This window comes from Salvia splendens, chromosome 17 (assembly GCF_004379255.2).
Source record: "Salvia splendens isolate huo1 chromosome 17, SspV2, whole genome shotgun sequence".
Classification (NCBI taxonomy): domain Eukaryota; kingdom Viridiplantae; phylum Streptophyta; class Magnoliopsida; order Lamiales; family Lamiaceae; genus Salvia; species Salvia splendens.
Window position 1 is genome coordinate 3,627,232 of NC_056048.1, and position 25,527 is coordinate 3,652,758.

General features: G+C 40.1%; 3 protein-coding genes and 1 pseudogene across 4 annotated transcripts; 2 read left to right on the top strand and 2 right to left on the bottom strand.

Annotated features, from left to right (window-relative positions):
- Positions 1-579: 579 nt before the first annotated feature.
- On the bottom strand, positions 580-2,558 carry LOC121773823 (probable serine/threonine-protein kinase PBL23). 2 transcript variants are annotated; one of them, XM_042170739.1, is made up of 4 exons: positions 2,005-2,554; positions 1,626-1,815; positions 1,156-1,547; positions 580-973 (listed from the first exon to the last, which is right to left on the bottom strand). In XM_042170739.1, the coding sequence occupies exons 1-4, from the start codon at positions 2,332-2,334 to the stop codon at positions 746-748; spliced, it is 1,140 nt and encodes a 379-aa protein (XP_042026673.1). In that variant the 5' UTR covers positions 2,335-2,554; the 3' UTR covers positions 580-745. The 2 variants fall into 2 exon arrangements, with proteins under 2 accessions (XP_042026673.1, XP_042026674.1); XM_042170740.1 differs by having other exon boundaries at positions 903-1,044; positions 2,005-2,558.
- A 2,895-nt stretch (positions 2,559-5,453) lies between these two features.
- On the top strand, positions 5,454-8,228 carry LOC121775539 (cardiolipin synthase (CMP-forming), mitochondrial-like). The gene is made up of 8 exons (XM_042172625.1): positions 5,454-6,027; positions 6,369-6,435; positions 6,548-6,622; positions 6,769-6,820; positions 7,447-7,532; positions 7,616-7,690; positions 7,777-7,871; positions 7,955-8,228. The coding sequence occupies exons 1-8, from the start codon at positions 5,528-5,530 to the stop codon at positions 8,040-8,042; spliced, it is 1,038 nt and encodes a 345-aa protein (XP_042028559.1). The 5' UTR covers positions 5,454-5,527; the 3' UTR covers positions 8,043-8,228.
- On the bottom strand, positions 8,193-9,379 carry LOC121775538 (annotated as a pseudogene).
- A 6,227-nt stretch (positions 9,380-15,606) lies between these two features.
- On the top strand, positions 15,607-25,527 carry LOC121773706 (tobamovirus multiplication protein 1-like). The gene is made up of 11 exons (XM_042170612.1): positions 15,607-15,837; positions 16,910-17,000; positions 17,076-17,128; positions 17,664-17,756; positions 17,938-18,009; positions 18,225-18,297; positions 23,716-23,761; positions 23,888-23,951; positions 24,683-24,736; positions 24,970-25,047; positions 25,132-25,527. Exons 1-11 carry the CDS (start codon positions 15,682-15,684, stop codon positions 25,288-25,290), a joined length of 939 nt encoding a protein of 312 aa, XP_042026546.1. The 5' UTR covers positions 15,607-15,681; the 3' UTR covers positions 25,291-25,527.

Genomic DNA, 25,527 nt, shown 5'->3' on the forward strand with positions numbered 1-25,527 from the left:
TGTGCATTTGTGCTCTCCAAGCAAGCCGACTTCGAGCGAGTTGAGAGTGTTCTTTACTTGTAATTCTCCGAGAGAATTGAGTGTTCTTGTAAATCTTTCCTTGAGTGATCAATAAATACATACACTAGTTTTCTGCTCGTGGATGTAGGCCTAGAGCCGAACCACGTAATTGTTGGGTTGCATTTCTTGTTGCGGTTCATTCAATCAATCAATCGATCCTCACAACTTCGCGACCTAAGTCTTCACATGATCTTTATCATGAGCGCCGGGAGGATGCCGTTGGAGGTTGGCACGCGCGGAACCATCGGCTCACTACTCAAGAGGGAGATCGATACTTCAGAAAAGTCGAGGTGGAACGTGCTCACACAGCCTCCGAAGAGACACCTTCTTGCTCCGAAGGCCGTGGTTTTAAATTTTCAATATCGAATTGGACGAGGAAGATGAAGAGGAGGAGGAGCAGTGACAGAGACAGCCACAATCAAATTCCTGGTTTTGGTTATCTAAACCTTAAAGCTCATTCTCATAGATATGATGATGTCTAATGTTTGCCTTATATCATAGGATTCATATGTAATAATGTGATCAATTCAAATGATGTTTGCATTTGATTCATTCAAAGACAAGATTTTGTGATAAAGCAATCCGTGTCCAATTTATCTACAAGAATCAAGATATATAGTTTTGTACACTCCAAAATCCACACAAAAAGAAACTGGTGATTTATCAAAACCTGTTTGCTTTTGCTCTATTCAAAGTCTGCCATTTCAGCAGCAGCAGCTTCCGCTGTCCTGATGGCTAAGTACTCAAGAGCTGTGACGACGTCTGCGATAAGGGGCCGGGTCCCGGCCTCGTCTTGGATGCACATAGCTGCAACGGCGAGGGCCTGATAAAGACCCTTCACCGGATAATTCCCTTCCAACAAGGGATCCGCCATCAAAGTGAACTTCCTCCTATCCTTAAACAATGGCTTCGCCTGCGAACTCAAAGTTAGGCTCCGTTTGGTAGAGTAGATGAGTTCGAGATAAATGAGTTATCTTGACTCAACTGTCATTTAGTAGCACAGTTAAGTTATTAGGTACTACCAAACGGGTCCTTAGTATTCGAAAAATCTTGAATGAAAAAAAAATGATAGGAGTATGTTATAGTTTCACTCACCCAATCAACTAGATTCTCCTCTTCAGGTGGCTTTGTCCCATCAATAGCCCTTCTCCCAGAGATGATCTCCAAAAACACCACCCCAAAGCTGTACACGTCCGATTTTGTGGTGAGCTGGCCCGTCTTGGCGTACTCAGGCGCGCAGTAGCCATACGTCCCCATCACCCTCGTCGAGACGTGATCCTGCTCCCCTGTTGGGCCTAGTTTAGCCAGCCCAAAATCCGAGAGCTTCGGTACGAAATTCTCATCCAACAGAATGTTGGAGGCCTTGAAATCTCGGAATATTATAGGTGGATTCGCAGTGTCGTGCAAGTACTCTAGCCCTTGCGCCGCGCCTTTCGCTATCTGCATCCTTGTGTACCAATCCAAAGGCTTCCTATTCGGTGGCAAATCTATCAAAAAAAGAAAAGCAAATTTTAATTCATCGCGAAAATGCCATTTATTTATCTATCTATGTATCTAGTCAGTACCAAGCAGGTGGTCTTCTAAAGAGCCATTGTGCATAAAGTCGTACACCAAAATCCTCTGACGGCCGTCAGCACAATATCCGATCAAATTCACGAGGTTAGCATGGTGGACGAGGCTCAGCGTCAGAACCTCGGCCAGAAACTCGCGGTTGCCTTGGACGCCGTTCCTGTCAAGCTGCTTCACCGCCACAATCTGCAGAATCCACATTGTTTTCATCAAAAGTAAAAGAAAAAAAAACTCTATTTACTCGCGGACAATTTCGCTGCTAACTATCGTAACTCCGCTAGTAAAAATTGTTAGCAGCGGATTAGCAACAGATCTACGCCATTGCCAAATTTAAATTGAACAAATTCCGCGAAAGTGAAATGTGTTTTGCGTTACTTGATTTGTTTTGTTGAGGTAGCCCTTGTAGACCCTCCCGAATCCTCCTTCGCCCACCAGCAGCTCTGAGTTGAAATTCTGCGTCGCAGTCGCCAGCTCCCGGAACGTGAAGACCTCCGCCGGGACTCGAGCGTTTCCATTTCTCAGCGCCTCTTCTGCTAAAATCCGTTGCTTTATTGCGCCGGAGCTCAACGAGACGCTTCTAGGGACGGTGGAGTATGCGTCTCCATCATCATAAACCCAACTTTTCGAATTTTTGAGGGATTTTTTCTTGATTTCGCTTTTGCTGATTCTGCAACAAGAAAGAATGCTCATCTCTTCCAAAATCATCAGAGAGTTAGATACACACCACTTGTGTTATATGGTGATCAAGGGGAATTTGAAAAACTATACTTATTGAACATTAAAGAATTTGAGTACAGATTTGGCCCTTATAAATAAAGATACAGTTGGAAATTTAAAAATTTATTTAGAGAGATGATTAATTGATGAGAATATCTTGGAAAGACGACGAAAAATTGGAGCAATAAATCATGGGAACAACTACTTTTCAGGCCACCTTAATGTCATCATACCACGTTCGGATATTTGAAGGTCACATTGTTTTCAACTGCTTTAGTCAAGTAACTTAAACCAACTTAATTAATTCGTCCTATTTTTAAAAGTGGATAGAGTCGATAGACAATGCAAGAGATGAGAACCATCATCGATGTGGGCCGAAAAGGACATGGTCTTCCATCCACTCGTGAGGTAGATAAGAGATAAAGGTCTTCCACTCGTGAGGTAGATAAGAGATAAAGAGAAAACGTCTTCCACTCGTGTAGAAAATAGATAAAGAGAAAACCTAGATAATAAAGAGAAAACGTCTTCCACTCGTGTAGATAATAGATAAAGAGAAAACCTAGATAATAGCATCGACTTGGGCCCGCTCTGATACTATATTAGAAATGAGTCACTCACCCCTTAAAAGGCCTTATAAGGAGAGAGTTATCTACACTTATACAGATTAGATGTGATCTTCACCAAGTCGATGTGGGACATAATATTTGAGAATTTAACCGTGGAAATTATTAAGATAAAAATTCAGTATAGTCAAATTAATCAGTATGTCGAATAAATCCACTGAATTTTATTCGAAATTGTGAATGGGTTTTCATGTTTTTATGAAAGTTTAATGGTGTTGGATACCACAACTAATTGTAACTGGTGCCAGCTAAATATATGTACATGAAGTAATTGAATAGATGTGATGATGACTTGTTGAATCCTCAACTGAACGACCCCTACTCAACTCAAGCGTGGACCACAATTCCTAATTAGATTTAAATTTTAATGTTAATTTAATGCTAGTTTTAATGGTAATTGCTTTTGTTGAAATGTGTGAATCAACTGTTTGCTTTTGGATTGATTACCACTCGATAGTAAGTAATTAAAACTGCAGTCTATATGTTATAGAGGTATTATTGACAAGATTAAATAAGTAAATCATGATTGGTGATGATGAAAAGATTCGAAAATAATTAACTTAAAGTTCGATCACTCAATAGTAATTTGAAATAAAGTAACTTATGGTTGGTGCTCCTTTGATTTGAATTTCAATCTAAAAAGTTGTGTCGAGTATGGAGAAGTAATTTTAAAACGGTAACTAAAAACAACTTTTTTCTTGAGATAATTAGCAAAAAGACTTCTCTATGCCTTTTCACGCGATTATTTTGCTAAAATTTACATATTTTAGGAAGTACTCTTTTAAATTCACTTAACTATAATTAGGGGAATGTTATATTCCTAACTCAAACAATTAAATAATAGTCATTAGATATTCAAATCAAGGGCCTAATCATATTATCAATAAGTGTATTAAGGTCAATTTACAACAAATTAGTTGTAACTAACTTTTGAAAAATATTTCATAACTTTAAAACGCATATAATTTTCTCGATTTAAATTATTTTTTCGCACAACATATATCATAAGGATTCTAACGAGATCTCACTTGCATATGTTCCGATGTCAAAATTTGAACAAAAATTCGAAAATTTTAAATTTTTTCATATAGGAACAAATGTCAACATAGTATATGAAATATGTCAATATAATACAAGTAGAATGTCATTCTTAAACATTCTCAAAGCATTGTGTTGATAATTTCAAAATATTATATTGACATTTTCATCCAAAACCCTAATTCGGAAGTTTTTTTTATCTTTTTCAATTTAATTACTTACTAAAAACGAAAATTACACGTGACAAATTTTAGACCACTAGATTTCTAAAATTTTATGATCTTAAATGAGTTGTAGTTAGCAACTAGAGGGTGAGTTTAGCAATGGATCACAAGCCGGCTAGTATAATTAAATATCATCTTCTTCCGTATAAACTTTCTTATAAGAAAATGTATACTTTTGAACTCATTATTCTCTATTTATTTACAAGACCTACGGTTAGAAATAAAATATTTTACCAATTGTTTGACCTTATATTTATTTGGCTAGGATGGGAAATTGCCAATTCAGTTTTCCAAATTCTAAAACTATAAACACATTGGCTTCTTCAACACTGAAAAAAAAATCCCCAAATCGTTGCCCAAATTCTGTGTCTGTCCAATTTCGCCTCTAAAAGAATCGCTGTCGATAGCAGCACGACTTTTGGATAAGGGAACAAGCAGCGAATGCGACGTTAAGAGCATCTCCAATGGCGGACGTCCGGTCGGATGTCCGCGACGGGCGATCGGGACGTCCGCCATGTCCCGTGAGGACGTCGGGTGTCCTCGAACGTGCGGGCGACGGGCGGGCGGACGTCCGCCATTGTGGAGTGGGTCGGACGTCCGGGTCGGACGTCCGGTAAATATTTTTTTTTTTTAAACTCTATATATACGGCTCGTTGAATTTCATTTCATTCGCACCACTTGAAGATGATACGGGTGCAGGTCCAAGTCACGGCGTGGCCACCGCGAATGTGAATATGGGGTACCTCATGAAGATGTCGAGCGGATGCGTGCATTTGCCGACATGCGGCAAGCAGATGCCCATGTTCGACTTCAGAACGATATTATCGAAGAGGTTTGGACGCGGAGGAGTTGACGTTGATGTTATTACTTTTTTTTTTACTATGTAATTTTTTTTTTCAAATCATGTATGTTTTTTTAATGAAGTTGATAATTTTTCCCGTTCGTATTCGTGTTGAAATTTATTTCCGTAAACGTAAATTGTTTTATTTGTGAATTTGTGATTTTTTTTATTGCGGGAAGTCCTAGTGGGAAGGGCGATGGGAAGGGCGGATTGTGCAGGGGATGTCCTAGTGACGTGGCAGTGGGATGGGAAGTCCTAGTAACGTGGCAGGAGGTGTTTTCGGGATGTCCTAATGGATGTCCGAGTGGGACATCCGCCCACGGGAGATGCTCTAAGGTCAAGTCGAACACGTGCAGCAGCCTGGCCTTCGCACGTGTCAACCCAAATCAGCTGCATCTTCTTCCCCAAAACCCCCCATCTCAAACCCTTCCACCAATGTCAAAAATTCTTCGTTAATGGCCATCTTCCGATCAATCAAAGCCCTAATCTCCCAATCATCAAGGAAACTATCCAATCCTTCTCACTCTAGAACGTTTTTCTCCCTCTCTCTCGCCTCCGCTTCCCCAATTTCATCTGCATACTCCCTGCCCAGTAACGGTTACATCCGCCGCCACTTTCTATTCCGATCGAGGTTTCTCTCTCCCGTGGGAGGGCCTCTGTTCCTCTTCAACCCTCCTTGGAAGCTCTCCCAGTCCTCCACCCCTCTCCTCCTGCAATCCGACATCGTCCTCAATTTCCTGAAATTGCGTGCGATAAATTTGCTTCATCAATCGGCATTTAGGTACAATCTTGGGAATAATGCTCCGAGGCTATTGAATGAGAGCGTTAGCGAGGGATTTGGAAAGGGTACAGAAATTGAAAGTAGCGGTGGCGATGACGCGATCAGAGATAGTTACTTGAATCTCCCCAATTTTATCTCCTTTGGTCGGATGCTTTCCGGTCCGTTGCTTGGATGGTGAGGTCTCAATTCATTTTTTCATTTGTTATGTTTTATATTTGCTGAAAATTTTTAGAGTTTGCTGTTTTGTATGTAATGAGATGTGTCGTGGATGATTTCTGTCGTTGCCAATGTTGATTCCATTGTTTTAGTTAGCTTAGATAAAGTCTAAGTTCATCAGATAATGTTATTGGTTTGTGGCATAATGTAAATGAGTAAATCTGGATAGAAGCTTTCAGCATGGCATAATGTTATCCCAAATTAGAATGAAGGACAAACAATCGTTTGAATCATGCTCGTAAAGTAACTGAATATAAAAAAGAGTTTTAGCGTTATCTGATATAGTATAAGTATTGCAGGATGATTGTTCAAGATATGTATTCCTATGCATTTGTTGGGCTTGCTGTATCCGGGGCAACTGATTGGGTATGATGCCATTCTTCTTTTATGTATGATTACTTGTTTAAGTGAGGGAATTCTTCATTAGCATCACGGGTCATGACTAATGACTCACTTAATATCTCTATTTGATATTCAGTTAGATGGCTACATAGCTAGAAAAATGAGGATCAATTCTGTTGTTGGGTCCTACCTTGATCCTCTTGCAGACAAGGTATGTTTCAACTCTGTTTGTTGATGGCAAGTAAAAATCTTCAATAATCCTCAAGATCTATACCAACTGTTTCATGTTGGTTATGATGAGGGAACTGATTAGCCACTTAAATTTATTTGTTAATGAATGTTTCTAACAAATTGTAGGTTTTAATTGTATCCGTTGCCCTGGCAATGGTGGATAAGGGTCTTTTACATCGTAAGTACATTATTTCATTGTTTAATTCTTGGATACTTCTTGTTATCTGTGCTTGTTGGTATGCCAAATTAGTATCTTGTAAAACGTGGGAAACATGTGGCGTGATTTAACTCTAACCACACTTCATAAAAAATGTTGCCCTGGCGTGGGTCATACTGCCCTCTACTGTTGGCTGCGAGAGGCTCCATTTTTCTGCTGATCTGGTTCCCCTTCCCACTCCAGCTTTGTTTTCTCTACTTCTACTGTGATGAAACAGACTAATGTTGCTGCAGATGATGATGGATTCATAATCTTTTTGCTTAGAATACTGATTTATATCATTTTTACTTTACAATAATCTTTCTTTGATTGATGACACGATGAACTTGTTGATTATTGTTACTTTATCATTCTTCTTTGCATAGTCGGATTGATTTATGAGCAGATTATGCGAAGTACTTATGCATTTCTTTTCTTATTAAGAAAACCTAGTAATAGTCCCATGAAGGTTGAATTTTTCATGATGTGCAATAGGTTTATACCCGCTTGTGTGTATATGTCCTCTTAGAAACTGGAGTAGATGTGTAGCATGATAGACTATATGCGCACATGCCTAGTTACTGAAAATAAGTCTGTTTTACATGTAGCTGGATTGGTCGGACTTGTTGTGCTGCGCGATGTTGCTCTTGTTGGTGGTGCAACCTATATAAGAGCTAGCAGTTTGAATTGGAAGGTAAAGGGTTGTTATCAGTTATGATATCCTATTGGATCCTATCTGTGTATTGCTAACATTTCTTTGTCCAATTCCTTTATTAGTGGAATAATTGGCGCGACTTCATCAACCTCGATGGTGCTCATGCCCAAAAGGTGGAGCCTCTTTTCATCAGCAAGGTACATAGAGATGATCCAGCTTAAGATACGAGGGATTATAATGGTGCAATGTGATGGAACTCAATTCTAAATTTCTTGTTGTGTAGGTTAACACAGTTCTGCAGCTGGCTCTAGTTGCTGCAGCTCTACTTCAACCAGGATTTGGAAGTGAAGAAACTCGACTTTATATCGACTACTTGAGGTAGTTTGTTCTTGACTCGTGTTTGTCTGTACATGGTTTCGTGGGCATGAAATTTACGATCTTTTTATTTTGGATCTTGTCAGCTGGTTGGTGGCTTCTACTACAGTTGCTTCAAGTGCGGCTTATGGGATACAACATTGGAGATCACAGGCAAAAAGAATCAAGTTTTAATCGTGAAAGCACAAGGATTGTAGTTTCTTGTTAGAGATTAGATTCTTTGTTTTTTTGGTTAGAAGAAATGAATAAAATGTACACTTAAATTATTGCAAAGAGCAATATATACGACACAGGAAATGCTGAGTTATATAGAAGAAAACAAAACTATGCTGTAGGAAAAATCTCTCTTTCATTTGGCAATTCCATTTCAATTTGTTCCCAAATTTCTGCATTTCCGCGGGATCTCTTCTTGAGAAGTCGAATAAGTCGTCTGGCCTCGTCAAGCTTGTTCGTGGAGGCCAGTCCACGAATAAGCGTGCTCATGGTCGTAACGTTGGGGAACCAACCATTGGAAATACAGTCGTCGCAGATCCACAACGCACCTTCGAAATCTTTTACCTGACATAGAAAATGCACCAACGTGAAAAAACACTCTGGCTTCCCTTTACCGACCATCTGGTCGTACAAATCCTTGGCCGTGTCCAGCTCCCCTTGCCGGCAGAAGCCGTAGATCAGATGTCCGTACGTCCGACAATTCGGTTTCATATCCCATCGAGCAGCACCTTGGCCTCAGCAAACCTCCTGCGCTTACACAAGCACTGAATTCTGACGTTGTAAATGCCAATTCCGGGTGACATGTCGTATCGCTTCATCAAATGCAGCATCTTCCCGTCGTCGAAGTTCTCCTCACTGTACAAGCCCTCGATCACGCTAGCGAATGTCTGTTTACTCGGTTTCACGCCCTTCCGCTCCATCTCCGCGAGAATGGAGTGCGACTCCCTCGCCCCACCGGGGCTGCATATCCCCTTCAGAACGGTGTTGTATGTCTCGAGATTCGGTTCGAGCCTGTATTTCCTCGGGTGTTCGAAGAAGATTTGCCTAATCAAGGAGTATTCGTGACCGAGGAGGCAGGAGAAGAGCAGGGAGTTGAGGGTTTTGATGTTTCTCTCGATTCCTAACTCAGGCATTTTGTCGAACAGGTCGACGGCGTCGCCGATGAGGCCGGACTGGCCGTAGGAGATGATGCAGTGAGCGGCGTAGCGCTCGGAGCGGTTGGCGTTCATGGACTCGTGGATGAAGGCGTGGATGAAGGCGCGGATGGAGTCGTGGCGGTTGAGCTCTTTGAGTTTGGAGATGGCTTTGGAGAAGACAATGCCGTCAAGGTGCGATTCGGGGGTTAGGGTGGCGGAGCGGCAGATGTCGAGGATGCGGTCGGGGTTGGCCTCGAGGCGGAGGGCGGCGCGGGTTTGCTCTATGCCGCCGCTGCTGCTGCGTGGGGTGGTGGTGGTGGAGCTCGAGAATGCGCGGCGGTGGTGGAGCGTGAGTGATTGGAATCTGCGGCGGAGTGCCATTGCGATTTGGGATTGAGATTTAGGTTACGCGAATTAAATGAATCGATGATTAATCCGAACGCATACTATTGAATCGATGATTAGAGCATCTCCAATGGCGGCTAGCCGATTCCCGGCGCTGGCCGGTCCGCTTGCCGAACCATTGGAGTTGGCTAGCGCCAAATCGGCGAAAAAATTGGTGAGCGAGCGCCGATTCTTGGGCGCTGGCCGATCCGCTCGCCGGTCGGTTGGCCGCCATTGTAGGCGGACGATGGCGAGCGATCGACCAGCACTTTTTTTTTAATTATCGAAACACTATATATACGCGCATTTATGGCATGTCGACTGCATTGCTGATATAATGCACGCCTGTATTATCCTGCACAACATGATTGTTGAAGATGAAGTGTACAACTGACTAGTTGGGCCAATGACGATGCTAATGAAGCCAGACCAAGCCACGGCGTGGCCGCCCCTAACGTACGAAGGGGGGTACCACGATGAAGTCGGCCGCCTCAAGGCACATGCCGACATGTGCCAAGTGGATGCTCATATTCGACTCCAAAAGGATTTAATTGAAGAGTTGTGGGCGCGGAGGACTGCACGTCGTTAGATTTTTTTTAATTAATGTAATTTTTTAAATTAATGTACTTTTTTAATTAATGTACTTTTTTAATTTAAATATTATTTTTGAATTTTTCCGTATCTGTGTCGTAAATTTAATTCCGTATTTTGTGTGATTGTTAATTATTTATTTTTTATAATTTTGTTTGTTGTGGCTAGCCTATTGCTAGTCTATTGCTTGTCTAGTTGCTTGTCCTGATGATGTGACATGAAGAGTTTTTAGTGTTGATGATGTGGCAGGAGGAGTTGTGGCTGGTATGGCTAGCCTAAAACCATTGGAGATGCTCTTAATCCGAACTGATGAAATGATGATTAATTGGTAATTGGGTTGAGGAAAAAATGAATAAATAAAAACAAAAAAAAATGTCGTAACGCTGCCATTGCGCCACGGATCATCTGTGGTATTTCATATGGAGTATCTGATTTATACTATTCCCTCCGTCCCCAAAGAGCATGAATTTTGGATTCAGCACGAGTTTTAATAAATAATGCAAAACAAGAGAGAGAGATAAAGGGTAGTGGAAATAATGTTAGTGAAGAATGGTGTCCACATTATTATAATGATATAAGTGTTAATGGTAATGGTATAAGTTGTAAATAAAATGATGTGTAGGGGTAGTATGTTGTTTGAATTTTTCAAAATTTAAAAGTTCGTACACTTTAAGGACCGACCAAAAAGGAAATAGTTCATACTTTTTAGGGACGGATGAAGTATATCACAATAATTTACTTAGTCGTTCACATTTTTATGTGAACATGTAAAGATAGAGATGTATGGAAATGAGGGTTTTCGTCATAGTATTTTTTAACTAATTTTCCTTTATTTACTTGAAGTATTTAACTAGTTCTAGTGCATTGGTCAAGGGGAAAATTATACTCCCTCCATCCCATTCTATATGAAGCATTTCTAATTAAATACGGGATTTTATACAGTGTTGTACGTGAGTAAAGTAAATAAAATAGAGTAAGATGGAGTGAAAAATGTAAAAAGAGTGATGTTTCTATATTAAAAAATGTATCATTTAGAGTGAGTCATCCAAAAAAAATATATCATATAGTGGACAAATGGAGTAATTTTTTGTTTGTAAACAATGGGATTTCACTTTCTTATACTTGGAATATGAAAATTTACGTTTCAGGAACATGAACAAGGAAAAATTAACTATTAGGTGCTTTCAACTAACCATATTCCCACTGTGGCCATTAAGAGTAAATAAGTTTTTTTTTTCATTTTTTTTTCTAACCATATTTCGTAGGAATGATGGCCATTCCGCCCCCTCCCATCCGTCCACGCCAGAGCGGACGCTTTCTCCACTATAGTTCACTGCGGTTGCGGCGTCTCCGGGCCGGTCAGCGCGCCGCCCCTATCGTTGATGCTCTTATAAGTCTTTTTGCTCGTCTGGCACATGTGTTGTCATTGTTTTCGCAATCCACTATTTGCAGATTTATATGGACAATACAACTTCTTAAATTGTGTGCATGGACTTTTAAAGCCATGTAGTCCTTATAAATCTGCAAAAAATAGATAATAACAGTACGTGTCACGCGAGAAAGGGCATCCGGGAAATCTTTAGTCCGGAGTTCCTACGAAAGCCAACCTCTGATGAGTGTCAGAGACTGTTAGATATGCACGGTTCGGTGCACGGTTTCCCAGGGATGATAGGCAGCATCGATTGCATGCATTTGGAGTGGAAAAACTGCCCGATGGCGTGGAAAGACCAGTTCACTACGGGTTTCAAAAGCAAACATCCATCGATGATTCTAGAAGCCATTGCTGACTACTGTTTGCGGATCTGGCATGCGTATTTCGGTATTGCAGGTTCGAACAACGACATCAACGTTCTGCAGACATCGTCTCTCTTCAATGATGAGTGCCGGGGAAGGGTCCAGAGATCAGATTCGTAGCCAACGGAACGCAGTACCACATGGGATACTATTTGGCAGATGGGATATACCCTCGTTGGCTCGTATTCGTCAAGACAGTTCGCCAACCGGTTGGACCGAAGAAACAATATTTTGCGCGAAAACAAGAGGCTGCTAGGAAGGATGTTGAGCGAGCTTTTGGTATGCTCCAAGCGCGATGGGCCATTATACGGTGTCCGACCAGGGGCGGACGCAGAAATGAGCATTAATAAGGGTTATATTTTTAAAATATTATTTGAAAACAATTTTCTATGTGATTTAAATTAGTAACAAGGGCTTTAGTATAATTATATGTATAAATTATGAAAAAATTATAAAACTTTATAAAAGAAAAATTAAAAATATAAATTCATTAGGGGCTAAAGCCCTACCCTCTCTCCACATGTGTCCGCCCTTGTGCCCGACACGAGTTTGGCACGAAGATGATGTCGCGAATATTATGTTAGCATGTATCATATTGCACAATATGATAATAGAAGATGAAAGATTTACTGCAGAGCATTGGGCACAGGATGATGCAAGTACAAGTCACGGTGTTGCCTCCGCGCCGATACAGATGGGTGTACCACGTAGTAATGAATATCTGCTCCTATGTTTAAATGATATGCACAGAAGCACAACACATTGATGCACTATTTATTAGCACTAAAAATACCTGCAAGTTTACAGGGTAGATCTAGTATAGCTAAAGGTCAGTACCGAGATATCGAACACAGGGAATAAGATTGCAACTGGCTATCATATACTATTTAAAGACACATATGTTTTTTTGGTTTGATTTTATTAAACTAGACTGAAAAATAAATAAACAAATAAAAAGAAAGCATATAAACAATGATACAAAGCAGGCATATGAATGTAGAATATTAGGATCCAAAACACAATCGACATTCTTGAATTACGGTCTCTAGAGTTATTAAATCGGCCACTTAACTGGATTAAACCCTCTCCCGAGGTGAGAAATCCGTAGATTAGGTGTTGAAATCAAAGTCTCCTTTAAATCTCTAACATCTATCTCCTAAAAGATCGTTAAGTCCAATGACCTCACGTGAAACCTTAACTCTCCCGAGTTCTATTGAATTAAAGCGTGAATTATCCATTTTCTAAGTCAACTATTTCGTCTCCCGAGTACTCTAATCAACTCTAACATGTATTCAAGAGGTAGCTAATCGATTGAATATAGAAAGCGCAAGGATAAATCAAATAACTACAAGAGCTAACAAGGAAAATCAATTGAATATCTTCACCAAAAATTCCACAATTGATGTTTAACTCATAGACAAGTAAAAACTACAAATAAAGTACGAGACATGAAAGAAATTGATAAAACCCAAGGTTGAATCTTCAATATTCAGTCTTTCTTGCCTAGATCTGCAGAACTCCGCTCCAATGGAAGATGGATGAATTTAAGGGTGGAATATGGAATGGAAGAAGTGTAGAGAGGGAGAAGGATTGGAGGCTCTGAGATAAAGATTATGAATTAATTTCAGAGGTATTTATAGGCTGGAAAAAGGTTTAGTTTTTGATAAATTTCGTGCCCTACAAGAAATAGGAGAGATTTGGCTTCACAATATAATAATTTCTTTTCTTCCGTGAATTTCCGCATAAATTCCCGTCAGCTTTGACTGCACTGCGCAACGTTCGTAGAATTGTCACAACTTTCTCCACATAACTCCGATTGAGACATGAAAGATATCCACGCGAAGCTCTTTCGAAGACGAAGAGAATGGCATGTAGTAAGCACTGACTGGACTTCAAAATCGCTGGCAGAACGGGCTCGAACAGAGGCTGCTGCGCTTTGAACTTTTTTCACAATTTTCTATCTTTTTCTATCATTTATCAACAAACACGTCAAAAATACCAAATGTATAACATATGCAATTTAAGAACATAATTTGCATGATTGACATTTAAAACAAGTCAAATCTAGTTCTTAAAAACATGCAAAATCTGTGTTTGTCACACATATCCAACTCCAGGCCGATTTGATTGAAGAGGTCTGGGCACGTAGGGGAGGGGGCGCAGCGTGAAGAACATGTGTGATTTTCCATAGATGAAATTTTCGTTGTATAATTTTCCCCTTACTTTAATACGATGAAAATTTAGTTTTGAATTTTAATTTATTTAATTAGCCTTTTTTTAATTATGTATAGTCCAATAATTTTAATCTTCATTGAATTAAAATATATAAAGAATAAAATAAAGTGAAATGTGGCCAAAAAAAGTGTCCACTATTGCTATGGAAACTTTTTTTTATGGCTGTGGATAAATTAGAAGTGGTTGTGGAAAAAAAAGTGGCGGGACAGGTGAAAGTGTCTACACTATTGTGGATACTCTAAGCCTTTTATAGCTTAAGAGGCCAGATGGTCACTTGAGACCCCTAATTTGTTGTTTTCCTTGTTCGTATGCCTGAAATGTGATTTTTTCTACTTTATAATAAAAAAGTGCAAAACTCATTTTTAAGAACTATTATTTTTATAGTTCACTCTTTAAAAAAATATTCATCACAAATACAATAATTTATGTTTAATGCAAGTATTCTCAAATTTTCACACTAACATTATACTATTAACCAAAGCCTGAAATGTGATTTTTTCTACTTTTTAGATAATAAAAAAGTGCAAAACTCATTTTTAAGAACTATTTTTATAGTTAAATGTGATTTTTTCTAGTTTTTAGATAATAAAAAAGTGCAAAACTCATTTTTAAGAACTATTTTTACAGTTCACTCTTTAAAAAATATATTCATCACAAATACAATAATTTATGTTTAATGCAAGTATTCTCAAATTTTCACACTAACATTATACTATTAACCAAATCCATGTATAATGACTCTTAATAAGTCCAATTATATAATTAAAGAAAGAGAGAATGTAGTTGTGGTTAGAGCATCCACAGTGGCAGACATCGGACCGGTGTGTCGGACGTCCGCGCGGGACGTTCGCCATTAGGCGAGCGCCAGGCGGACGTCGCTTGCGGACACCGGAGTTCCGCGGATTTCCAACGACGTCCGCCATTGCGGGTTCCCGGCGGACATCTCGATTTTTATTTTATTTATTTAAAAAAAAACTCTATGTATACGGCTCGTTGAACTTCATTTCATTCGCACCACTTGTTTTAACGAGTTTCTCTCTCTATACTTTCATTTCTTTTGAAGATAAATGGAGCACTACGATAGTGATTCCCCCGCCACGAGCGAGTCACAAACGCCGATGTTTCCCGTTAGAGTTGGGGGAAACGCCGGCGGAAGTGCACCGATGTCCGGGATGATACCCGGAATGACGCCGATGATGCCCCAACCCCAAATGGCGGGGATGATGCATGGGTACTACAATGTGTAAATTGTTTAATTTAGTGAATTTGTGAATTTTTATTATTGTGAATGTCCGTCGGGATGTCCGTCATTGTGCAGTGAGATGTCCTTATGATGTGGCAGTACGGTGGGATGTCCTTATAACGTGGCAGTGCAGTGGGATGTCCTTATGACGTGACAGAAGGTATTTTTGGGAAGTCCATCGGGACATCCGTCCCACCACTGTGGATGCTCTAAAAACTACTCCGTGAAAAGTTGATTTGGTTTGGTTTGGTTTGGTTTGGTTTGGTTTATATTTTTACTTTCTTTCATTTCAATTAAAAATCAGTGTATTTTTGAAGTTTTACTGTGATTGGAAACAATATTATTGAAATAGGCAACACAGCTAATCGATTTTGACATACTCATCTTCTCAAGTAAAGAAAGAGAGAGGGAAGAGAGAGGAGGAGGGTTGAGCACGATGACCAGAATGCTGATGAGTTTTCCGGCCATCGACTCCGGCGCCGGAGTGCTGACGGCCAGCTGGTGGGATGAGATCAACGAGTCCGTCGCATGGCAAGATGGGATATTCTACTCTCTCTGCGCCGCCTATGCCCTCGTTTCCGCCGTTGCCCTTGTTAGTATACATCTATATTCTTGCTATTTCATCTCTACCGTATAGTTTTTTCTTCAATTTCTGCTTGCTTTTGAATTCTGGTTAGTGATTTTGCTTCGCCGAACTTGTCTTTCTTGGAACTTTTCTCAGGCTCCACTCTGGATGGAACTTTTCCTCGATGATACTCTTTTGAGGGGAATTAGTAAAGTGCTTCCTCTTGGTTAACTCTTGTGGAAAATTTGAATGTTATTATTACTTCTGGGGCTATTTGGATAATTAAGTTTTCTTAATAATCCAAGTTAAGCCTTTGGGGCATTTTAAGTTTGTGACAGTTGGTAGCTGTAGATTATCTGTCAGAGATCATTTTGCGATTTGGCGTATTTTAAAACATAGTTCAAATGTTGCAGAGTGAAAAGAGAAATTACCCAGTTGCATGTCTCATGGTTGTGCAATCTATGTTATTGACTCTGCATCCATGATTGCAAGCTTTTTCTTATCTACATTAGCACCTCTAAGTTATTACAGCTGTCACGATTGACAAATAAGTATAAGAGTTTTTTTTATCTTTATCAATTTGATTCGCAAAGAAGTGCAAGTAAATTATAGTTTTACCAACTTATGCTATGATCGTGATCATATCGGACAATTTTTGTTTATTTTGGAACACATTTTTGTATATGCTTTGGAACCACTCATTTGGCCTTTTCTAAAAGGTTTTTTTGATCTACATTTAAGAGAAGTCATTTTCCATAACTTCCACCTGTTTGATTCTCATGTTGGAGCAAAATATAGTTGAGGGAACAATAAAGAGGATAACAATTCAAACACAGATTTCATTTCTTTTTCTCTTTGTAACTTTTTCCAGCCAATTAAGTTTCAAGTTGGGATTTTCGTCATACGACTCCTGCTATTAATCTTATATGATATTTATTGCGTGTCTTTAGTGTTTCTCCATGCGAGTTTCTAAATCATATATTTCTGCTTAAAACTAATGTTGATTATGGAATATGAAGATGATTTTGTATATCTGAGTTTTAGGACTTCATTGCAAGAGAGTGCTTTTCCTAAAAACATGTGAATTTACTTTGTGCAGATTCAATTGATAAGAATTGAACTTAGAGTGCCCGAATATGGTTGGACCACGCAAAAGGTTTTCCACCTTATGAACTTTATAGTAAATGGAGGTATGAAATTATAGTTTTATGCCATACTCAACATATTTCTACCTATTTGACTAATAATTGAATTACTCGCTGCAGTGCGTGCTGTCGTGTTTGGATTCCACAAAAATGTCTTTCTTCTACATCCTAAGGTAAGATCCTGAAGTACTGTTCGTTGATTTGTTTGATGTGATCCTCCCTTATCGCTCCATGCTTCAAGTTACTGCCCTATAAATTGAGCTATGTGGAAGTAGCACCAATGCCTTTCTAGATCATTAAAGGAACAGTCCCAGATTAACAAAATTCCAATAATATAACTAATAATGTTCATGATGGATTTGTAGCACTCAGTGTCCATGTTAATATGCTAGCATTTAGATAAATTAAGCGGGCAAAATTTTATCGAAGTTTCTCAACAGCAAGGAGTGCAATTGGGGTTGAAAGTAACTCATTGTCAGAACAGTTTTTTACCACTTTCTGACAGTGTTTAATTTGGTAAAAGGTGTCTATTTGTAGATGCCTGAAAATTTCTTTTAGGGTCTCTTTTTACTGGATTCTCAATTGAAATAATATCTTACGGATTTAAAGCATAGCCCCTTTTGCTATAAAGTGATTTGGTGGCTTTTGTTAAACATTTCCATGCTTCATTATTATACCCAATTGTAAATTTAATTTACCCCATTTCAGGCCCTCTCTTTGGTTTTGCTGGAATCTCCTGGCCTGCTCTTCTTCTCTACATATACTCTTCTTGTCCTTTTTTGGGCAGAGATATATCATCAGGTATGAGTTATTTTTCTAGTTAAAATTCTGACAGGTTAAAATTTAGTATACCTTAATGTAACAATTTCCATAGTAGCACTAGATTCTGATTAGTGATCTGATGGTATTTAATTGCTTATGACTTGTAAATACCGTTGTCACTTAAGGAATCACTAACATTTCCACCCCTGTAATATTTCAGGCCAGAAGACTGCCGACTGATAAACTAAGAATCTGGTACTTTGCTATCAACAGTGGAGTATACTTTGTGCAGGTGCATTCCATCACTCTAGTTTTACTGCTATTATTTCTTGAATTATGTTATTTGTCTATTTGTCTTTCTGATGTGTCTTGGATCTCTTGAATCCACGTTGTGCTTGGCCTATGCTCCCCTGATCCATGGGCTTCTACTTAGTCAACTCATTTACTATACCTCAGCTTTTTCGCGCATCAGTTTGGTGATATATGTAATATGGCTTCTCTCATCAGGCTGGTATTTGGGTGTACCTCTGGATAGATGATAACAGCACTGCAGAATTTGTTGGAAAGATATTTGTTGCAGGTGTTGGGATTTACTCACACAAGGCTTTCACACACTCAATAAGATCACACACACACTCACTGTTGTATGAGATCACACAATGCAGAAAACACACACACTCACACTTTGAGTATTGAAGATGATAAACTTGGAAAGAAAACTGGAAAACTCTTTATTGATTAAACTCTACTCTAAACTACATACACGGTGAGCTATTTAAAGCTCTATAATCAAGTAGCAACTGCTACTAACTAACTACAAGAAGAATCAAGAAAGCAAGAAGAATAACCGCTACATCTCAGCTAACTAACTGCTGCTCCAACGGCTAGTTCGGCTAGGTTGCTTCTACCTTCTCGGTTCAAGACCGAACTCCTTCCTCGGCTCAATACCGAACTCCTTCTCGGCTTACAACCGAACTCCTCCTTCTCGGCTCATTCCAGCTCAACGCCGAGCTTCCTTACCGAGCTTCCATACCGAGCTTCCATACCGAGCTTCCTTACCGCTGAGCTTACCGACTTCTGCCTTCTTCTTCTCGGCTAGTTCCAGGCTAGTTCCAGCTCGGTAAGCCGAGCTTACCGAACTCCTTTCTAGCCGAGCTTCTTCCAACTGAAATGAGCACTCCATTATTACAATTCTCCACCTGAGGGCTCATCTCAGTTCTTGCACAAACATTGATCAATTTCTTGCAATGATCAAACTTGTCTCTACCTAGAGACTTTGTTAGCATGTCAGCCGGATTGTGCAAGGTGTTAATCTTAATCACCTTCACTCTCCCCTTTTCAATCTCATCTCTAATGAAATGCAACTTTATGTCTATGTGCTTGCTCCTTTCATGAAAACCCGGATGTTTAGCCAAGCACATAGCCGAGCTGCTGTCACAATGAATCACCATTGTCTTTTGGTCAAAACCAAAGTCAGAAATCACTCCCTGAATCCAAAAACTCTCCTGTACAGCTGCAGTGAGAGCTATATACTCTGATTCTGTTGTTGAGAGAGCAACAACACTTTGCAACCCTGACTTCCAGCTGATTACAGTTCCAAACATGGTGAAAAGATAACCTGTTTGGGACTTTCTGTTGTCCAGGTTTGCAGCATAGTCTGCATCACAATAGCCCTGCACAACCTCCTCAGATTCACCTTCCCAGCCATTGAACACAATCCCCCAGTCCTTAGTTGACTTCATGTACCTCAATATCCACTTAAGAGCATTCCAATGCTCCTTCCCCGGGTCTGCCATGTATCTGCTAGTCACTGAGATAGCATGAGCCAAATCTGGTCTTGTACAAATCATAGTGTACATAACACTTCCAACCACACTAGCATAAGGGATAGCCTCCATCTCATCAGCCTCTTGCTTAGTTTTAGGGGCTTGTTCCTTTGATAGCTTAAAACTCTGGGACAGAGGAGTTGATGCAGCTTTTGCATTTTCCATTTTGAATCTCTGCAAAACTTTCTCAATATAGTCAGTTTGCAGCATCCACAGCTTCTTGCAGCCTCTATCTCTCTGAATATGTATGCCTAGGATCTTCCTTGACTCTCCTAGATCCTTCATTTCAAAGCTTGACTTCAGATCTTGTTTAACTTTCTGAATTTCTGTCATAGAAGGCCCTGCAAGTAGCATATCATCCACATAGAGTAATAGGTAGGCAACGGGAGTCCTGCCTGCCTTCTTGATGTAGATGCAATCATCATATTCTGACTTGGAGAAGCCAATCTTCTTCATCTGTGCATCAAACTTCTTATTCCACTGTCTAGGACTTTGCTTAAGTCCATAAAGACTTTTCTGTAACAGGCACACCTTGCCTTCTTCTCCAATCTTCACATAGCCCTCTGGCTGTTCCATGAAGATAGTTTCCTCTAGATCTCCATTGAGGAAGGCTGTCTTCACATCAAGCTGTTGTAGCTCCCAGTCAAGCTGATTCACCACAGCCAATAGAATCCTAATCGAAGTGTGCTTCACAACAGGTGCAAACACTTCATTGAAATCGATTCCCTCCTGCTGTGTAAAGCCTCTAGCCACCAGCCTTGCCTTGAACCTGATTCTGTCTTTATCAGTGGTTTCTACCTTCTTTTTAAACAACCACTTGCAACTGATCAGCTTCCTCTCCTTTCCATCTGTATTCAGCTTGGATTTGTCCACCAAAATCCATGTTTTGTTCTTGAGTAAAGACTCTATTTCCTCATTCATGGCTTCAATCCATCTTTCTCTATCTTTACTCTGCATAGCTTCTTTATATGTGAGTGGATCTGCACCATCAATACCTTCAGCTGCACACAGAGCATAATACACAACATCAGAGAACTTTGTTGGTGGCCTTGTTTCTCTTCTAACTCTGTCCCTTGCAAGCTGATAGTCTCTGATAGAGTCTGATATAGACTCACCAGCCTGGTTGCCCTGAGTTGGAGCTTCTTCTTTATCTGAATCAGACTCTCTCCCTGAGTCAATAACTCCACCTGCTCCTAGGCCAACCCCCACAGGCTCCACCTTGAAGAAATCACCCTCATCTTCACTGGAGTCCAGCTTATCTTTCAGGAATGGCATCTGATCCTCCAAGAACACCACATCCCTACTCACCAAGACCTTCTGCTTACCGGGCTCAATACACCAGAGCCTATACCCCTTAACACCCCTCTGATACCCCAGCAAGATACATTTCAGAGCCCTAGCTTCAAGCTTACTTTGCCTAGCATGAGCATAGGCCACACACCCAAACACTTTGTATTTTGAGTAGTCACTATGAGCTCCATACCACATGTAATCAGGAGTTTCAGATTTCAGGGCAGTAGATGGGCATTTATTGATGAGATAGGCTGCTGTATACACAGCCTCACCCCAGAATCTGCTGCTCAAACCAGACCCAAGAAGTAGGCACCTCACCCTCTCTAGGATTGTCCTATTCATCCTTTCCACAACACCATTTTGCTGAGGATTACCAGGAACAGTCCGGTGCCTCTTCATACCCTTCTCTTTACAAAACAGATCAAACTCAACAGACAAGAACTCTAGGCCATTGTCTGTCCTTAAGCATTTAACACTCCTACCCTTCTCTAGCTCAACCTCCTTACACCATATCTTGAACTTTGTGAGTGTTTCAGATTTTTCTTTAAGAATATATACCCACAACTTTCTTGTATAGTCATCAATGATAGCTAGATAATACTTTCCTCCACCAATTGAACACACCGGTGAAGGCCCCCAAAGATCACTATGTATGTAGTCTAAAGGGGCTGTAGAAGAGTGAATACCTGTAGGATAGGGTGCCTTCTTAGCCTTTCCAAGTATACATTGCTCACAGGGGTCCATCTTGTTGAAATCTCCAGAGATCAGACCCTTCTTGATGAGTTCTTTCAAGCTTCCTTCGGCTGGGTGGCCCAATCTCTTGTGCCATAGCATTATGGAATCATCCGACACTGCATTGCTTTCTCCATCAACAGCCTTAGCCTTCAGATAATAGAGAATATGCTCTCTGTCAGCCTCCATCATCACTGCATCTCCAGATTTCACAAACAATTTTCCTTGACTCATCAATATGGTGAACCCTTTCTGCTCCAGCATTCCCAATGAGATGAGGTTCCTCTTCACTTCTGGAATATACCTCACCCCAGTTAGGATCTTTATAGAGCCATCTTGTAGGCTTAGCTTTACCTTCCCTATTCCTTTGATCTGACAAATGTGATTATTACCAAGAACAACCGTACCCGATGCTTCTTGAAGATCATGAAACCAGCTTCTATTGGGGCACATATGGAAGCTGCACCCCGAGTCCATTATCCACCTATGACTGACCCCACTATCACTGATATTCATGAGTTGAGCCGGGGGATCAGCACTCTCCACACAATCAGATTGATTATGTCCCTCAGAGGCCATCTTTCTCTTCCATGCATGACAATCTTTCTTCAAATGTCCAGGTTTCTTGCACCAATAGCAAGCTCTAGTTTCCTTCTGAGCATCAGAACTTGAGGGTTTAGGGCCCTCAAACTTCTTCTTGAAGTTCTGCTTCTTGAACTTCTTCACATTCAAAGCCTCTGCAGCTTGAACATTGGAGCTTGCAGAGCCTCTGTTGGCTGTCTTCTGGAGTTCTTTGGCCATCAAGGCTGAATAGACTTCTGCATAGGTGATAGGTTTATCTCTTCCATAGATAATTGCATCACTTAGCTGGTCATACGAGCTAGGCAAGGCATTCAATGTGAGAATGGCCTTATCCTCATCTGAAATCTTGACATCAACAGATCCCAGGTCATCAATGATCTTATTGAACTCCTCTAGCTGCTCAATGATGGACCTATCTCCAGAAAAACTATAGGCATACAGCCTCTTCTTGAGATACAGCCGGTTAGCCAAGGATTTGGCCAAGTAAACTTCATCTAACTTGTCCAAGATCTCCACCGCAGTCTTGGCTTCTTGAACTTCCCTCAAGACCTTATCTCCAAGGCACAGAATCACTGCAGAATGTGCCTTGAGCTGCATCTCCTCCATCTTTGCCTGAGCTTTTTCATCAAGCACTGGAGCCTTTCCTTTCTCCTCTGGTTTTGCAAGAACTGCCGCCAAGCCTTGTTGAATTAAAACCGCCTTCATCTTCATCTTCCACAGGCCATAATCATTCTTGCCTGTGAACTTTTCTGCATCAAGCCTTGCTGCCATCTCTGAAACCGTTTGATCCTCTGCAAATCAGCTTCAATATCCCTTCCCACAGACGGCGCCACTTGTTGGGATTTACTCACACAAGGCTTTCACACACTCAATAAGATCACACACACACTCACTGTTGTATGAGATCACACAATGCAGAAAACACACACACTCACACTTTGAGTATTGAAGATGATAAACTTGGAGAGAAAACTGGAAAACTCTTTATTGATTAAACTCTACTCTAAACTACATACACGGTGAGCTATTTAAAGCTCTATAATCAAGTAGCAACTGCTACTAACTAACTACAAGAAGAATCAAGAAAGCAAGAAGAATAACCGCTACATCTCAGCTAACTAACTGCTGCTCCAACGGCTAGTTCGGCTAGGTTGCTTCTACCTTCTCGGTTCAAGACCGAACTCCTTCCTCGGCTCAATACCGAACTCCTTCTCGGCTTACAACCGAACTCCTCCTTCTCGGCTCATTCCAGCTCAACGCCGAGCTTCCTTACCGAGCTTCCATACCGAGCTTCCTTACCGCTGAGCTTACCGACTTCTGCCTTCTTCTTCTCGGCTAGTTCCAGGCTAGTTCCAGCTCGGTAAGCCGAGCTTACCGAACTCCTTTCTAGCCGAGCTTCTTCCAACTGAAATGAGCACTCCATTATTACAGCAGGTTAACCATTCCTAGTCCTATTATTTATCATTTCAAGACATGCAAAAGTTAGAGGCTTTGCCTTTCTTAGTTTGCTTGAGATATCCATATGGCACTTGTCTGATCTTCCTTAAGTCTTTTGGTCTCTGCAGCGGTTTCATTTGCAGCTGCATTAGGATTTCTGCTGTATGGAGGAAGGTGAATGTCAAAAGTTTTCATGTTGGCTGCTTTTCTTTAGAAGAAAAAATTATATACGCCTCTTGCTTTCTACTGACCTTAAGCTTACATTTCTTTGTGTGTGTAATACTTGTTTTTCTTGTGCAGGTTGTTTATCATGCTAAGGCGCTTCCCTATTGAATCTAAAGGGAGGAGAAAGAAACTTTACGAGGTTTGTGTCTATCTATCTGTTGAGTGGAAGGTCATACAGTTAGATGGATTCACTTGAAGTGGTAATTTTTATACCAGAAAAGCTTTCAGGGTTCACAGTGGCATCTCTACTTACACTGGATTTTTTTTTTTTTTTGCGCATGTTATGCACAGGCTCAAAATTTCGTTAATAATGAGAGCCTGAGATCATTTTATATTCATGATGGTGGCTAGTCGAATTGGTTTATGAGTTTTAAGTGCAACAATTAAAGTTTCTTCTACATAACCAGCTTTTGTTAGTTATTGCTTATGTGTTATGACTCAGACATACTCCCTCCGTCCCATGTTACTTGCACTCTTCCGTTTCGGCTCTTCACAAACTACTTACACTATTTATAGTTTAAGTTAGAAATTAATATGTTAGATTAAGTTAAGAGCTCCTTTATTAAGTGATGTCTCATTACATTTAAAATTCTAATTTAATTACACTAAAAAATCAATCACAAATTTACGGCCTAAAATGAAAAGTGCGAGGAACATGGGACGGAGGGAGTACTAAACTACCCATCTTTAAATTACCTGTTGAAAATCTCCCTCCAATCTAGGCAATCTTTCATTAAAAGGTTTTTGAAGTGACAGTGAATTGTTGGTTTAATAAACATGGGAAAGTATTTTGAAGCACTTATCCTTTCTTTCGATATCATCCACTATTGTTGTTTGGTGAGCTGCGTACTGATTAGTATCCATTTACAGGTTGGATCTGTGACTGCTATTTGCTTCACTTGTTTTCTTATAAGGTGCTTCGTGGTAAGGCTCCTGCTTAGTACCCTTTTTGCTTAAACAAAGAAAAGTAACTAAATTCAGTCAATGACCCCCACCATCCCACAAAGGGAGGAAGCATTTGGCAATATGATGTGACAATTTGATCTTGCCTTAGTTGATATGGATATTACTTCCCACGTTGCTCAACGTACCTTAATTTTGTTTATTGAGTTGCTTATCTTTCTCTAATGATATCTATCATTCGCTTTCTACTGCAGGTTATGCTCTCAGCCTTTGATTTAGATGCATCACTAGATGTATTGGACCATCCAGTTTTGAATATAATCTACTACACGGTATGGATATCCTCACTTGACGATTGAGCTAAATTTCTGTAAAATTACATACCTCTGATATACATTACCGTTCTGCAAAAACAGCTGGTTGAGATTCTTCCTTCAGCTCTGGTTCTGTACATCTTGCGCAAGCTGCCTCCGAAAAGAGTACCAGCAGCACAGTATCACCCTATCCTGTGGTTGATGCATGAAAAGCTCATATACATCAGATTTATTATCACTCTGGATTGGCTCTGGTCATGAGATTTCATTTTGCCTGTATTTTGTGGGAGTCTGATTTGATGTTAACGATGGCGATTTATTGAGAAGCTTGCCATTTTAATTGAAACTTAGCCTTTCTGTTAGCATAGTTTGTAGTTGCTTTTATCATTTTAAGTTTTAATAGTTGTGATCATTTAGAACTCCCAGTGTTGTAATGCATGTCACAATAAGAAAAATGTGTTGGTTTTATTTTATAAAATAATTAAATGTTCTATGTTA

What these genes read in the sequence shown, in the direction of transcription:
- LOC121773823 (XM_042170739.1), bottom strand. Translation starts at nt 2,334, where the DNA reads ATGATTTTGGAAGAGATGAGCATTCTTTCTTGTTGCAGAATCAGCAAA. An exon ending in TTTAGAAGACCACCTGCTTG is followed by an intron (nt 1,548 to 1,625) that starts GTACTGACTAGA and finishes TTTTTTTGATAG; the next exon opens with ATTTGCCACCGAATAGGAAG. An exon ending in AGGAGAATCTAGTTGATTGG is followed by an intron (nt 974 to 1,155) that starts GTGAGTGAAACT and finishes TTGAGTTCGCAG; the next exon opens with GCGAAGCCATTGTTTAAGGA.
- LOC121775539 (XM_042172625.1), top strand. Translation starts at nt 5,528, where the DNA reads ATGGCCATCTTCCGATCAATCAAAGCCCTAATCTCCCAATCATCAAGG. An exon ending in TATCCGGGGCAACTGATTGG is followed by an intron (nt 6,436 to 6,547) that starts GTATGATGCCAT and finishes TTTGATATTCAG; the next exon opens with TTAGATGGCTACATAGCTAG. An exon ending in AGCCTCTTTTCATCAGCAAG is followed by an intron (nt 7,691 to 7,776) that starts GTACATAGAGAT and finishes CTTGTTGTGTAG; the next exon opens with GTTAACACAGTTCTGCAGCT.
- LOC121773706 (XM_042170612.1), top strand. Translation starts at nt 15,682, where the DNA reads ATGACCAGAATGCTGATGAGTTTTCCGGCCATCGACTCCGGCGCCGGA. An exon ending in TCTTTCTTCTACATCCTAAG is followed by an intron (nt 17,129 to 17,663) that starts GTAAGATCCTGA and finishes ACCCCATTTCAG; the next exon opens with GCCCTCTCTTTGGTTTTGCT. An exon ending in TGAATATAATCTACTACACG is followed by an intron (nt 25,048 to 25,131) that starts GTATGGATATCC and finishes CTGCAAAAACAG; the next exon opens with CTGGTTGAGATTCTTCCTTC.